Source organism: Microtus ochrogaster, chromosome 7 (genome assembly GCF_000317375.1).
Source record: "Microtus ochrogaster isolate Prairie Vole_2 chromosome 7, MicOch1.0, whole genome shotgun sequence".
NCBI lineage: Eukaryota > Metazoa > Chordata > Mammalia > Rodentia > Cricetidae > Microtus > Microtus ochrogaster.
The window spans coordinates 21666370-21681413 of NC_022014.1; the positions used below are offsets into that span (position 1 = coordinate 21666370).

At 41.3% G+C, this 15044-nt stretch overlaps 1 protein-coding gene across 2 annotated transcripts in view; it reads right to left on the bottom strand.

The window, feature by feature from the left end:
• Ssh2 (slingshot protein phosphatase 2) overlaps window positions 1-15044 on the bottom strand; it is a 243541-nt gene that overhangs the window by 14298 nt on the left and 214199 nt on the right. For both annotated transcript variants that reach the window (XM_005349503.3, XM_026780288.1), the window contains 2 exons: window positions 13592-13738; window positions 7051-7251 (listed from right to left, as the gene is read on the bottom strand). In XM_005349503.3, the coding sequence (XP_005349560.1) occupies window positions 7051-7251; window positions 13592-13738 (348 nt within the window). The remainder of the gene's footprint in view (window positions 1-7050; window positions 7252-13591; window positions 13739-15044) is intronic.

Below are 15044 nucleotides of genomic sequence, written 5' to 3' on the forward strand. Positions count from 1 at the left end.
GTCAGGATCACCTGCCCAGGGATTAGATCTTTAAGACTGATGCTTCACAGTCCCCATGATTTATAAGGAGACAAAGGGTTACCTAACTTCTGGGTGGAAGGGAAACTCAGCCTCAAACAACTTGCCCTGGGCGTGGGGCCACACACGGGTTCTGCTGAGTCATAAGCCTATGCTGATGTGACCCTGTTTCTTCTCAGCTCCCTCCACAGTCTGCTGCTTGGGTGGGGCGCTCTGACTCAGGCCTTCATAGCAGAGGGGTGCTTTTCCTTGTAGGGAACAGCTCAAGTCTACTTATGAAGACAAGGTATAATCAGTTTGCTGGGTATACAGTGAAGTTTTTACCCTTTTCAAGCTGTATGACCTCCAGCCACCCCTAGGAGGAGACAAGATATCACACTTCTAAAATAAGTGAGCAGTTGTCAGGAGCTGCAAGCCGACTAATTTGGGTTAAGTGTGGACTAAACTATATTACTACCAACCAAGGCCAGTCTGCTTCCTGTGAAAGCTTCTTTTCTTAGATCCGGGTGTCTTAGTTTCCAGGCATAAATACAATGTGTTTTCTAACTTCTACACTGTCACCTATGGTGAGGTAGGATAGAAAACTCCTGTGATGTATGTGATGGGGGACAGCTCCGAGGGCGGCTGTTCTTAGCCATCTAACAGCATAAAACAGAGCTGATTTTATTAGCCAACAAACTTTCCATGAACTCAATCAAGAATTTGAGTATAATTAAAAAAAATACTTGCAGCCGGGGGATGGTGGCGCACGCCTTTAATCCCAGCACTCGGGAGGCAGAGGCAGGCAGATCTCTGTGAGTTCGAGACCAGCCTGGTCTAGTTCCAGGACAGGCTCCAAAGCCACAGAGAAACCCTGTCTCAAAAAACAAAAACAAAAACAAAGAAAAAAAACTTGCAAATTACTTATCAGTCAGGATTACAGAGATGACTAAGAACACTTGCTGCTCCCAGAGGGCCCAGGTTTGATTCCCAGCACCCACATGGTGGTTCACAACCATCCATAACTCCAGTTCCAGGGAATCAGATGTCCGTCTGACCTCCATGTGGGCCAAGCATGGATGTGGTACACATACACATGTAGGCAAAATACTCATACATAAAATGAATAAATCTAATGCATTAAAAAAAATCACTGGTCAGGAAATTATGCTAATGATTGTATATAGCAACCAGTTCCGAGGAAATGGCTAATGTCACAGTCTGATGCCCAGGAGGGACTTCCTTCTGTTCCTGGAGGAGAAGACATCAGAAAATACTTCACTGGGGCTTGGGAATACAACTGACTGGTCTGCAATGGAGAGAAGCAGCTCTTTAAACTCCTCATGTTCCCAGATGTCTGGCCGGCACTCCCCACCTCTCCAGGAGGCAGCCTCCCTCTTGAAGTCTATGTGTATCATTCCCTTTCTTTTCTTTAAAATGCTACTGCAGGTGTTTTCTTTTCCTGTTTTCTTTTGTTTAAGTGAGTCTTACTACATAGTCCTGGCTGTCACGAAACTCACTATGAAGACCAGACTGGCCTTGAACTCAGAGATTTGCCTGCCTCTAGTGAGATTAAAGGCATGCCCACCACACCCGAACCTAAAACATTATTTTGGCTAACATGTTTTCAAGCTCTATCACTGTATGTAAATGTATTTTCATAAAGTGAAATAAATGTGTCAAAATTAATTTATCCATATGGTTGACAAACAGTGTTGGCTACTATAAACATGTGGCTGGTACACTTCAGTTTCTCAAAGTTGCTATAAAACAGGAGTAGAATACATTGGCCATGGAGCAAGTGTACATCACTGGTTTTACTGGTCACACTAGACTGTTTTCCAGTGAGGCTCTGGAGCCAGTGTGTTCTAATGTTTTGACACTGACAGGGCTCGATGGACAACATTAGATCATATCTATTATTTTAAACTGTTAACTTTGAATCCAACTGACCCCCACTCTATTCTAGGTAGGCCAAGTAAATAAACAAGTTGCTAAAAAAGAACTTCAGAGCTGGCCTGTGGCCTAGATGATGCAACCATGTCTCTGATCTCCCCTCCCTTGAGTGGCCTCTGACCTGAATTTGGATTCATGTAAACGCAGGCACACAAATGACTACTCTGGGCAACAGTTTGGTTTTTTTATTTATTAGATGAGCAGAAAAGAAAAGTAAATGACAAGATGTATAAGCCATTCCATACTCTTGCTTCTACTTTCTGTTATATGTTAGGTAAAAGCATCAACTCTTAGAAATTTATACAGAAGAAAATAATGCTAGAGGTATCTGGCCAGGACAATGAGAATCGTTGTGATTACTTTCTAGGGTACTGGGCATTTCTGTGGGCTGTGCGTGGTCCTGAATAGTTTTGATTATTTAACTGGAAAGCTATTAAGAAAAAATACTTTAAAGACACAACTAGACTTGGCGGTCATGGGGTCAGAAAGCCATGTCCTTTCATTTCAGGATCCTTGCTGCTGGCTGACTACTGTCTCCCTACACTGTTCTTCCCAGTAGCAGGGTAAAGAGAAATCCCTGCCTCCTCTGGCCCTCATGACCAGGTTCTGCAAAGTGGACATGTCTAGGCCATGAGACATAGCTCTCCCTAGCTGTCACTTAGTTTTCCTCCTTTCCCCCACACACTGGAACCTCTTAGACACACGGCCCAGCCTACAAACTGTAGGGTTGATGAAACTTGAACCTGTCTGATAGAACACAAACCTGGCAGACTCCTGTATGATCAGCATACAGAACACCAAAGAGAGCTGCTGGCAGCTCAATGGCGCTTCAGCACTCATCTTGTCTGTTAAGACCCAACAACTATAAAAATGGGAAAAAATAAATCCAGTATGAAAAATACCAATAATTTAATGATGCTGTCCTTTTTAGGTCTCTGAGGGGAAGAGTAAATCATAAATCAGTCTTTTCTAAGCTACCAATTTTCTAAGCTACCAATGGTACTTCGAAGGATATAAGAAGTCCTTTGAGGCGGGCGGTGGTGGCACACATCTTTAATCCCAGCACTTGGGAGGCAGAGGCAGGAGGATCTCTGTGAGTTTGAGACCAGCCTGGTCTACAAGAGCTAGTTCCAGGACAGGCTCCAAAACCACAGAGAAACCCTGTCTCGAAAAAAAACAAACAAAAAATAAAAAAAAAAATAAAAGAAGTCCTTTGAATTTCGGAGGGCTGACATGTGGCCTGTGCCCTCACGCTCTCATTAAGACTGTAATTAGTTCAGATGTTACTGCAGAAATGGATAACTAAGAGGCCACCACACCAAGCTCTCTCCAATAGACAGGTGCCACTTCCAAATAAGAACCCAGCGCTGCTTGGAGTAACTACAGCTACAGGATGCTAGACCACAACTCTAACTCTCTGAGAGCCACCTGTGTGTCCTAGGATATGAAGCACAAGGTCCAATAAAACAAAACAACTGCTAAGAAATATAAGCTCCAGGACAGGAAATGGAATCTCTTAGAAGCTGAGTGGGATTTCCTGAGGATGCTGGTCTTCTGGTTTCCTAGGTTATACAGTCTCTAGAGCTTTGGATGGCCACAGTAATCTGGGGACTCCATTTTCTTTGTTGCTACTTTATTTATTGAGACAGGATTTCATGTAGTTCAGGGTGGCCTCACACTTACTATATAGCCAACTTCTGATCCTCCTAACCTCCCCAGTGTTTAGATTACAGCCACTCTCTACCATACCAGGCTCTTCTTTGCTCTTCTCAATAGGTAGTTCCCAGCGTAGGACTTTGGGGTCTGCAAGAATCTCCTGAACCAGCTGGGTGGTGGTGGCGCACACCTTTAATCCCAGCACTTGGGAGGCAGAGGCAGGCAGATGTCTGTGAGTTCGAGGCCAGCCTGGTCTACAAGAGCTAGTTAGCTTCAGGACAGGCTCCAAAGCGAAAAGAAAAAAAAAAAAGAATCTCCTAGACCCAATTCACCTGCAGTTAGCTTCCAACAACCAAAACTCCTATGATTACATCCTGGACTAAGACCTTAAGAAACAGGCTGAAGGCAAGATTTTTATCTCTAGCTTTCCCTTTTTACAAAGTCCCCTCAGGCTGTGTCCCTCTGACAAGGTCATTGCTTGTCTTTGAAGGTACCTCTCCACAGAAGTCTCAACCTTCAGGCTACGGTAAATGTTCCCTCTCTTGGAGTTTAGGAACTATCCAACAAGCAGCCTAGTCATGGAAGGTCCAGTTTTGTAAATAATTCACCTCTAAAACCCTCTTTAAATAACCCTAACCCGAGCGAGCTGTTTCTTGTTGACCCTTAGTAATGAAGGTATTCTATTACTTTAGCCAGAAGCAGCCTAAGTGATAATATTCCTGACCTGGACATCACAAGAAATGCCAGGAACACTTCCCACCCCACTTTCAGGGCAGTTAGTGTGCTTGTGATGTTGGAAGGCAGACCGATGTCAATGAAGACGGAATACATAACATATATTAACATTTGCTTTTTGGGTAACCACAGAGAAAGGAGATGAGAGACAGCCCTTAATACACCGTGGTATAAAAGAAATGAAAAGAATCAAGCACTTGGGAGATAAGGCAGGAGGACTAGGCGCTTAAAGCTAGCCTTGGCTACATAGTAACTTCAGGGCTAGCCTGTGGTATGTGATAGCCTGTCTTAGGAAAGAAAAAGTGTTATTTTATGAAAAAAAAATACAGCGCTAACTTTTTTTTCTTTTTTCTTTTTGGTGTTTCAGGGATGGAACTCAGGTTATCAGCCTTGAGCAACAAGTCCTTTACCTGCTGGGCCGTCTCGCCTTCCTGTATTAGTTCTGAGACAGGGTTTCTGGCTCTCAGAGTGAATATTTTTATCATTTTTATTCCAAAGTCTACAAGGGAGACAGGCATCTTGGCTTTTTTTCTTTTTCTTTTTTTTTAAAGACAGGGTCTCTCTGTAGCCCTAGCTGTTCTGGAGCTTGATATGTAAACCAGGTTGGCCTTGAATCTACAGAGCCTGCCTCCAAGTCTGCAGCTGAAGGCTGTACCAGCTCTTTCAACTTCATCTTGCTGTTTTATTTTCACAGATGGGACCAGGTGAAGACTAGAAACATGAAGTAACTTCTGCAGGTTGCAGCAAAGAGGTAACCCAGGAGTAGAAAATAGATCTAATGATGCAAATTCTGTGTTTTCTCTCTCTAGAGTTTGCCCCCCCTTTCTGAATCAAGCTCAGGAAGTCGGGATGGAACAGGAAAAGAAAGGAAGAGGGAAGAGAAAATGTGTTTTCTGGTTTATGCTGCCCTTCAAATCCTCATTTAAGATTTTTCTGAAATTCTTTTAACATCTAAGGAAAACCACACATGGGGGGGGGGTTCTGGGGGAGGGGAACCAACCCAACAGCTTGCAGTAGCCTGGGATTCCAGAATAAATACTGAAGTTGGCAGAACATGTAGTATCCTTCCTCTCAGTAGGTCACATGAGGACATTGCCTAATATCCGTTATGTGTGCTGTGTGTCTGGGAACATAGAATATTTATGTTCTCAAACGTTTAGGAACCGTTTTCTTGTGACAAAAAGATTTTCTGTGTCCTACCTTCTGATTTAATCTAAAAGTGTCATTGAAAACTGGTCCTAAAGACCTAGAATGTCTTAGAAACAGAGGAGGATTGAGCATTCTCCCAGACAAAGGTTCAGATGAAATCATTCCAAATGCTGAGTAAATGGGAGGGGTTTTTAGTGGAAACCATAATGCTATGTTGTGGTCACATTTTCACAATTCTTTGGGGGCTGGGAGGGTGGCCCCTCTGCCTGGATAGGCTGGAAGCTATTAACATTCTCTTCTGTGGAAACACAGCCCAGATTTGAGAGTCAAGATCAAGTCATGAGACTCGCTGGAGTCAAACCCTGGCACCAGCTGCAAGTGCTTTTAGACAGCTGTGCCTTTACCCTAAAAACACAGCCTACAACAAACACAGGGAAAACAGCCACATCTACCAAGTCAGAGGATTTTAGCATCTGACAGCTCAATGAAGTGATCCTCAAGTCATTCACTATCTGATGCAAGAGTAGATGAAGGTGATTTTTAACCCTCAAAGGTAGTGAAATTACTCATTTTCATAATCAACTACCAAATTATTATTAAAAACAGATGTCTCTCATTGATATAGGAAATGACTGAAGCAGTGGGTAGAAAGGCAAGCTGAAAAACTGATTTTGGTGGAAAAGTATCTATCAAAATGATTGATAAAGCAAAGTCTACAGAAACAGGTAAGGCAGTCTTTACTATTATCTGTGGATATCTAACCTAAGACGTTTTTTCCCTTTGTAACTTTTTTTTTCAGTTTCACACAGCACATAAATAAAATTTGATTAAAGATTTGTATTTTTTGGGCTGGAGAGATGGCTCGGCAGTTAAGAGCACTTCTGCTCTTGCAGAGGACCTGGGTTCGATTACCACCATCTACATGGCAGCTCATACCTGTCTATAACTCCATTCCCAGAGGACCTGACATCTTCACTCAGATATTAATGCAGGCAAAACACCAATGCACATAAAATAAAAATAAATAAATTTTAAAAATTTGTATTTTTTTTTAAAGAGTGGGCTATTTCTGGGCATAATCCTCAAATAGGAGAGTATACAGTTGGTACATGACCAAAATTATTAGAGAGTGCAATAAAACTAAATGCTGAAAAAAAAATCACAGCAGGTATTTTCTTGTTTAAGAATTTTAGGGAACACCAGCAGCACCTTAGGAGTTAACTTTAGGAGCGTCCATAAGTATCCATCTTGAATAGGCTGTAGTCAGCATCATAAGATACTGACAGGTGTTAAATTAAATGTTCACTTAATTGAAAACTGAAATGTGGTTCTAATATTTCTTTTAGTCTATATCTATCAAATACCTGAAAGATTACCTGTCTAATCTTCCATGCTAATCTTAAATTCACATTTTGAAAAAAACTTGATTGAGAAATAAATTCAAGTTAAAAAATACCACATCGGAGTTAGGCTAAGAACTGGCTGCAGAAAATGGCTCTTCAGCTTGCTTATGGAAGTGTACAGGAAGGAGTCAGAGAAAGCCACGTAAGGACTCACCTTGCCAGCAAGATCCCTTGGTATTCTTCCAGTTGTCTCATGAAGCTGGGGTTAGGCTTTGTCACTGTCCGTCTTTCCTTCACATAGTCATAGGCTCGATCCAGATTCCAGCCATACTCCTTCATCGCGTAGGCAATCACAGTGGAGGCGGAGCGACTCACCCCCATTTTGCAGTGCACAAGGCATTTAGATCCATGTTTCCTGGTTGGAAGATTGAGGTGAAAAAGACAGGACAACAGATAGTAAGTACAGTTTAAGGTTTTAGGTTCCTGTATTTTCCTCCTTTTTTTCTTCCTGTTATGCAATGCTTTCTTCTTAGTACATCCATGTGCCTCTATGATCAAATATGAGGGTAAAGTAAGCAGCTTTAACTGTACTTTTAAATAATATTTATTTGTTTTCCAAAGACAAGGTTTCTCTGTGTAGTCCTAGCTATCCTGGACTGAACTCTGTAGACCAGGCTGTCCTTAAACTCAGAGATCCATCTCTCTCAGCCTCCCCAATGCTGGGATTAAAGGAGTAAAGGAGTGTACCTCTACCACCCAGCTCCTTTTCTTCTTTCAATTTTAATATAAAGTCTCTTAATCTACTCAGTAAAGATTTGTCAAGTATTTACCATATATAAGATAATACGTACAAGGTGCTAACACAAACTTAAGGAACACAGTTTTATCCTAAAGGGTAGGATTTAGTTCCAGAAACAGATCATTAAAATTCAATGTGTACTGAAGGTCACAAAGTGGAGATGGGAATTTAGCTTTGGGAGCTGGAGCTCATTTCTTGTATGGCGGAGCCCAGTTCACTCACAGCCCTCAAGCATGGCTCCTGGCTGGCAGGCTCCTTTGTTACAGGTGTGGTAATGACTCCTCTGATTTATTCTAATAGAGTTGTTTCTAGTGAAGTTCCCAGGAAGGGCTCTGTCCCTGGAGGAAAGCAGACATGAAGCTGACTTTTCTTCTCCATTCAGACACAATTGTAGATCGCACTTTTCACACACCACCACAATCCCAGAGAGAACAGTGTGTGATACATCACATGGCTTTCTCAGTCATGAAGTCGGAATGAATGAGAGCTGCCTGTTTGTTTTTTTTGAATGCTCTGAACTAAATTCAGGATTCCACACATACTAAGGACATGCTCTACCACTGATCTGTGCCCAGTTCCTGAGGGTTTTTAATGAAAAGGAAGGAAGAGAAAACAAAGCTGCCACAAAACAAATAAATTACATCAGCCTGAACAGGTCAAAACTAATTATCTTGGATATGAACATTATTCAGTTACGATTCTAGCAAGGTAGTGTTATAGCACACAGTAGGATCAAGGGGCTGTTAAATAGATGGATAAATGTGGATGGAACTGCTGACCACATCCTCTAGCAGTTTAAGAAGGAACACTTTAAAACATAGAGAAAAACATCTGCTACTCTTATGGCTACTGCTCAGATTCCAGAATCCTTTCAAGTAACCGTTCCTACAAATCAATACACGTATATGTGTGCATAAGGGGACAAGCTATTCCTTTGCTTGTTAGAGTTTAGAGTCTTGCTTCTCTGGGGACATGAGCTACGCATGAGCGAGGGATTACCAGTGCAAGTGAGCTTGAGGTAACCTGCCCAAACATGTGAACAGATAAGCTACAAGAATGCAAAGTACGGAATAGAATAATTTCCCTTAATTTTAAAAACTGCATTTATTTATTTGAGTATGTGTGGGCGGGCAGGCATGTGAGTGTGGCGGTACTCATATGGAGACCATAGGATGACTCGGAGGAGTTGGTTTTCTCAACTTCTACCTTATGTGTTCTTTTTTTTTTAAGATTTATTTATTAATTATGTATACAGTATTCTGTCTGCATGTCTGCTGCCAGCCAGAAGAGGGCACCAGACCTTATTACAGATGGTTGTGAGCCACCATGTGGTTGCTGGGAATTGAACTCAGAACCTTTGGAAGAGCAGGCAATGCTCTTAACCACTGAGCCATCTCTCCAGCCCCCTACCTTATGTGTTCTGGGATTAAACTTAGGTCTTCAGGCTTGGCAGCAAGCACTGAGCCATCTTGCTGGTTTTCACTATAGAGTTTTTATTAGACTACAGTTTGGAAGCCAATGCACAGTGACTCAGATGAAAATCTAGATGTGTGCTCTACATTTTCCAATTGAACTCCAATGACTTAAACATATCAAATTTTAGGCCCTGGTCTGTACGCATGGAATGTACTTAAACTTGGACAATTCCCACCAAAAGCAATCTACAGATTCTACTCAATATCCCAGCAAAATTCTTCAAAGACCTCAAAAGAACGGTACTCAACTTCATTTGGAAAAGCAAAAAACCCAGGATAGCCAAAACAATCCTGTACAATAAAAGAACTTCTGGAGGAATCACAATCCCTGACTTCAAACTCTACTACATAGCTACAGTACTGAAAACAGCCTGGTATTGGCATAAGAACAGACAGGAGGACCAATGGAACTGAATAGAAGACCTGGATATCAATCCACACATCTTCGAACACCTGATTTTTAATAAAAAAGCAAAAAATATCAAATGGAAAAAAGAAAGCATATTTAACAAGTGGTGCTGACATAAATGGATATCAACATGTAGAAGAATGAAAATAGACCCATATCTATCACCATGCACAAAACTCAAGTCCAGATGAATCAAAGATCTCAATATAAAGCCAGCCACACTGAACCTTATAGAAGAGAAAGTGGGAAGTACACTTGAATGCATTGGCACAGGGAACCACTTCCTAAATAGAACCCCAGCAGCACAGACACTGAGAGAAAAACAATTAACAAATGGACCTCCTGAAACTGAAAACCTTCTGTAAAGCAAAGGATATGGTCAACAAGACAAAACGGCAGCCTACAAAATGGGAAAAGATCTTCACTAACCCCACATCAGACAGAGGTCTGATCTCCAAAATATACAAAGAACTCAAGAAATTGGATACCAAAAGATCACATAATCCAACTAAAAAAAAATGAAGTACAGACCTAAACAGAGAACTCTCAACAGAGGAATCTAAAATGGCTAAAAAACACTTAAGGAAATGTTCAACATCCTTAGTCATCAGAGGAATGGAAATCAAAACAACTCTGAGATTTCATCTTACACCTGTAAGGATGGCCAAGATCAAAAACACTGATGACAACTTATGCTGGAGAGGTAGTGGGGAAAAGGGAACACTTCTGCATTGCTGGTGGGAATGCAAGTCGGTACAACCCCTTTGGATGTCAGTGTGGCGATTTCTCAGAAAATTAGGAAACAACCTTCCTCAAGACCCAGTAATACCACTTTTGGGTATATATCCAAAGGACGCTCAATGGTGCCAACAAGGACATGTGCTTAATTATGTTCATATTAGCTTTGTTTGCAATAGCCAGAACCTGGAAACAACCTAAATGCCCCTCCATTGAAGAAAGGATAAGAAAACTGTGGTACATTTACACAATGGAGTACTACACAGCAGAAAAAAAATGATAGCTTGAATTTTGCAGGAAAATGGATGGAGCTAGAAAACATCATTTTGAGTGAGGTAACCCAGACCCAGAAAGACAATTATCACATGTACTCACTCATAGGTCGTTTTTAAACATAAAGCAAAGAAAGCCAGCCTACAAACCACAATCCCAGAGAACTTAGACAACAATGCGGACACTAAGAGAGACTTACATAGATCTAATCTACATGGGAAGTAGAAAGTAGAAAAAGACAAGATCTCCTGAGTAAACTGGGAGCATGGGGACCTTGGGGGAGGGTTAAAGTGGGGAGATGAGAGGCAGGGAGGGGAGCAGAGAAAAATGTAGAGCTCAATAAATATCAATTAAAAAACAAAACAACAATAATAACAACAACAACAACAACAACAACAACAAAACTTGGACAATTCCCTATGAAAGCACCTCTTTGTGTAGCCCTGGCTGTGCTGGAACTCACTCTGTAGATCAGGCTGTCCTAGAACTCAAGAGGCTGGCCTACCTCTGCATAACAAGTGTTGGAAATAAAGGTATGTGGTACCAGCCGGGCGGTGGTGGCGCACGCCTTTAATCCCAGCACTTGGGAGGCAGAGGCAGGCGGATCTTTGTGAGTTCGAGACCAGCCTGGTCTACAAGAGATAGTTCCAGGACAGGCTCCAAAACTACAGAGAAACCCTGTCTCGAAAAACCAAACCAAACCAAAACAAAAACAAAAAAAACCAAAAAACTAAAAGGAGAAAAAAAGGTATGTGGTACCATACCCAGCTTTTTTGGAATTTTTCAACTAGGCTTCTTAAGTGTACAGCTTCTAACTTATTTAAGAAGGCTCTAAGTTAGTTTTCATTGAACCCACACTTCAATTTCACCCCTTAATCCCTGTATAGGATGGTCTAGATTAGGTCTGGCATCATCACAGTAGGAGTAGGGCCTTGTAGAAAGCGATACAGGAGGAGGAGTTCCCTCTCAGACTGAGCCAAACCTGAGAAATTTATGAACAACTGAATCCATTTATAACCTTGGTGCTTGTGATAGCTATTTTGTTTGTCAATTTGGCTACACCTGGAATTATCAAAATTTAAAAATGGCTGAGCACAGCTATGAGAGATTTTTGCTTAATTAAATCATTTGAAGTGGGATGATTCACTTCTAATCTGGATCTTTGAAATGGGAAGCCAAAGCCGGGCGGTGGTGGCGCACGCCTTTAATCCCAGCACTCGGGAGGCAGAGGCAGGTGGATCTCTGTGAGTTCGAGACCAGCCTGATCTACAGAGCTAGTTCCAGGACAGGCTCCAAAGCCACAGAGAAACCCTGTCTCGAAAAACCAAAAAAAAAAAAAAAAAAAAAAAAAAGAAATGGGAAGCCAAACCTTTAATCCAAATCTTTTGAGGCGGGAGATCCACCTCTAATCTGGGCCTGCCTTCTGCTGGCAGCTTGCTCGCTCCTGCCTTCGCTATCAGTCCTTTCCTTCACTGGCATTAGAGTCTGCTTCTTTGGGATTCCAGTGTATCCTGAAGACCTGCTGAGACATCCAGCCTCATGGACTGAACAACGACTGGATTCTTGGACTTTCTGTTCATAGGCAGCCACTGTTGGGTTAGCTGGACAACTGCAGCCTGTAAGTCATTAGAATATATGTGTGTGTGTGTGTGTGTGTGTGTGTGTGTGTGATATACACATATATTATATTCATTCTATATGTTCTGTTAATCTAGACAATTCTCAATAATACAGAATTTGGTACCTAAAGTGGTCCTAGAGCAACAGAAGTGTAAGGATGAAGCTTTTAAACTCCTGGAATAGGCTTTCCACTTTGCCAGCCCTACAGTCCTGTTACTGAAGTCTCTCCTGGGAGCTTGCAGAATATTTGAAAGCCCATTGTGTGAACTATTTTACAAAATTAAGGAGACAAATGGCATTTAATTATTCTGATTCAGCAATTATGAGAGGTGATGGATTTCGTGACTGTCCTGTCTATGAAGACTGTTAAGGGGAATGTAGAGTGATTTCTGATGGAAGTTAATAAAAAGAGGTGTTTCTCATCTGCTAAAGATGGTTTGAATGCTGTCCTTTCTCAAGAGGAATGTGGCCAAGTAGCTCACTTATGATTCATTCTTCCTAGTGAAAGGATGATTAAAATTGGGAAAGGAAGCTCTCAGAGCTTTAGGAGTCAATTGATTTGAAGATGACAACAACAAAATGCAAGAGAAAAACCTTACCATTTAGAGTATCTACAGTAAAGCCTATAACTGGGAAGATTTCCAAAGCTTTCTGTCTCTTTCCTTGTATTCAAAAAGGCCTGGTATTTTATGTGTTCACAGTAGTTTTCGCTATACAACTTAAAAACATCTCCAGTGCCAATTTAAGAATTTAATTCAGAGCCAGCCATGGTGGATAGTGTATGCTTCTGATTTTAGCACTTGGGATAGTGTATGCTTCTGATTTTAGCACTCTGTGAATTCAAGACCAGCCTGGTCTACTGGTCTACAGAGCTAGTTCCAGGACAGGCTCCAAAGAAGACCAGGCTGGCCTCGAACTCACAGAAATCTGCTTGCCTATGCCTCCCGAGTGCTGGGATTAAAGGTGTGTGCCACCACCGCCCAGTTTTATTTATTTTTCTTTTAAGATTTCTTTAATATATATGTGTGTGTGTGTGTGTGTGTGTGTGTGTGTGTGTGCTTGTGTGTGTGTTCTAGCTGCATGTACAAAGAGGGCATCAAATGCCATTATAGATGGCTCTGCCTCCCGAGTGCTGGGATTAAAGGCGTGCGCCACCATCGCCCGGCTCATTTTTATTTCTTTAGCTGCAGCGTAATTCCATTTTCTTTAATTTTGTGTGTAGTGGAAAATGGGGAAATATGAGGTTATCTTATTCTAAGGGATTTCATTTGCTTAAAGGGAAAGTGTTAGGTCACTTATCTTTTGTCTAGGATTATAAAAACTCAGTGCCTTTTCTACATCTTTTTCTCTAAGTACTATCAGTAAATTATCTCAGTCACTTATCCCCAACCATGTTCAAACCATGAAGAGGGATCAGAATGTTGTGTGGGACAATACTCACTTTGCTTTAGAGATGAACTTGTAAGTGTCATTCCAGTAAGCCAGGAGATCCGTCGCCTCTTCATCATATACACGGATGTTATGATACTCAAAGACTCCGGGGAAGAAATTGTCTATCTCTCGAGTGACATTTAAGATGTACCGCACCCTGTGAAGAAACCAAGGCAGGGCGTGTATTCTGTTTCTCAAGCTAAAATGAATTCCCAGCACCATATCTATAAGTTCAATACCTAAATTCCATTTCACCTTATGTATGGTTACACATTCTCATCTTTGATACTATTTTGGAAAGAGTACCCATATCTATATTAACTAAAAAATCAACAACCTAACACCCACCACAACCTAGCAATTTCTGTTGCTAAAATTACAAACAGTAAAATTTTATTTGGAAGCTGTCTGTATAAAACCAGATGACTGATAAACTCCAAGAAAGAAAGAGAAAAGGAAAATTTTCTTACTTTTCTGAATGCTAGATTGTTAGGCAAGAAACTGAGGGTCTATGGAAAGCTGGACCTAAAGCTCCCTCCAGTCTATCTGGCTACACTCCGACCAAGCGCTCTCACATGTGGGGCTGCTAGCAGGACAGGGTTCTATATTAACGTTTCCACCATTTCTCTCCCTGCACTACCTTAACCAATGTGTGGGCTTCATTGACCCAAGGCTCTTCTTTTCTTCACTGTTGTATAGAATTAAACATCACTGGAGTTTATTCCAGCGAAACAGGCTCAGCTCTTTCTACAAAACTGTTTCCTTCAAATAACCACATGTGGGGCTCTGCAAACGAAAGGAGGAGGAGGAGGAGGAGGAGGCAAGAAGAAGAAGAAGAAGAAGAAGAAGAAGAAGAAGAAGAAGAAGAAGAAGAAGAAGAAGAAGAAGAAGAAGAAGAAGAAGAAGAAGAAAAGACTAAAGACTACAGGAAGAGATATAATCATTCTGTGGCCATGGCCGAAAGGGATAAAATTTCTGAGACATGAACTGAATTTGTTTTAATGTAGCACTAAAACCTACTAATAAACATGATTTTTTTTTTAAATTTAAAAAGTGGAGCACACCGTAGGAACGTGAAATGATGCGACTGCTGTGGAAAATAGCTTAGCAGTCACCACCAGGGCTAAACAGAGTTACCCAGCCCCACTCAACGACTTGCATACAGGTGGTCACAGCACTATCATTCTTGACAGTCAAAAGTGGCTGCTAGTTGGTGACATTAGTGACTTCTATAGATAGAGAAGAAGATGATCTCGTTCTGTTTTGAAAAAAATATTCTTAATTAACTAGGTAGTTTGTGTAACTCAGAAACATTTACCAAAACCCACAGAATTGTGCATTTTAACTGTTAACCATATTGCATATAAATTACATTCAATAAAACAATTAGAAGAAAAAGCAAGAACACTTTTTTATTTTTTCTGAGATCAGATCTCTATGTGTAGCCTGGGCTTCCCTGCAAC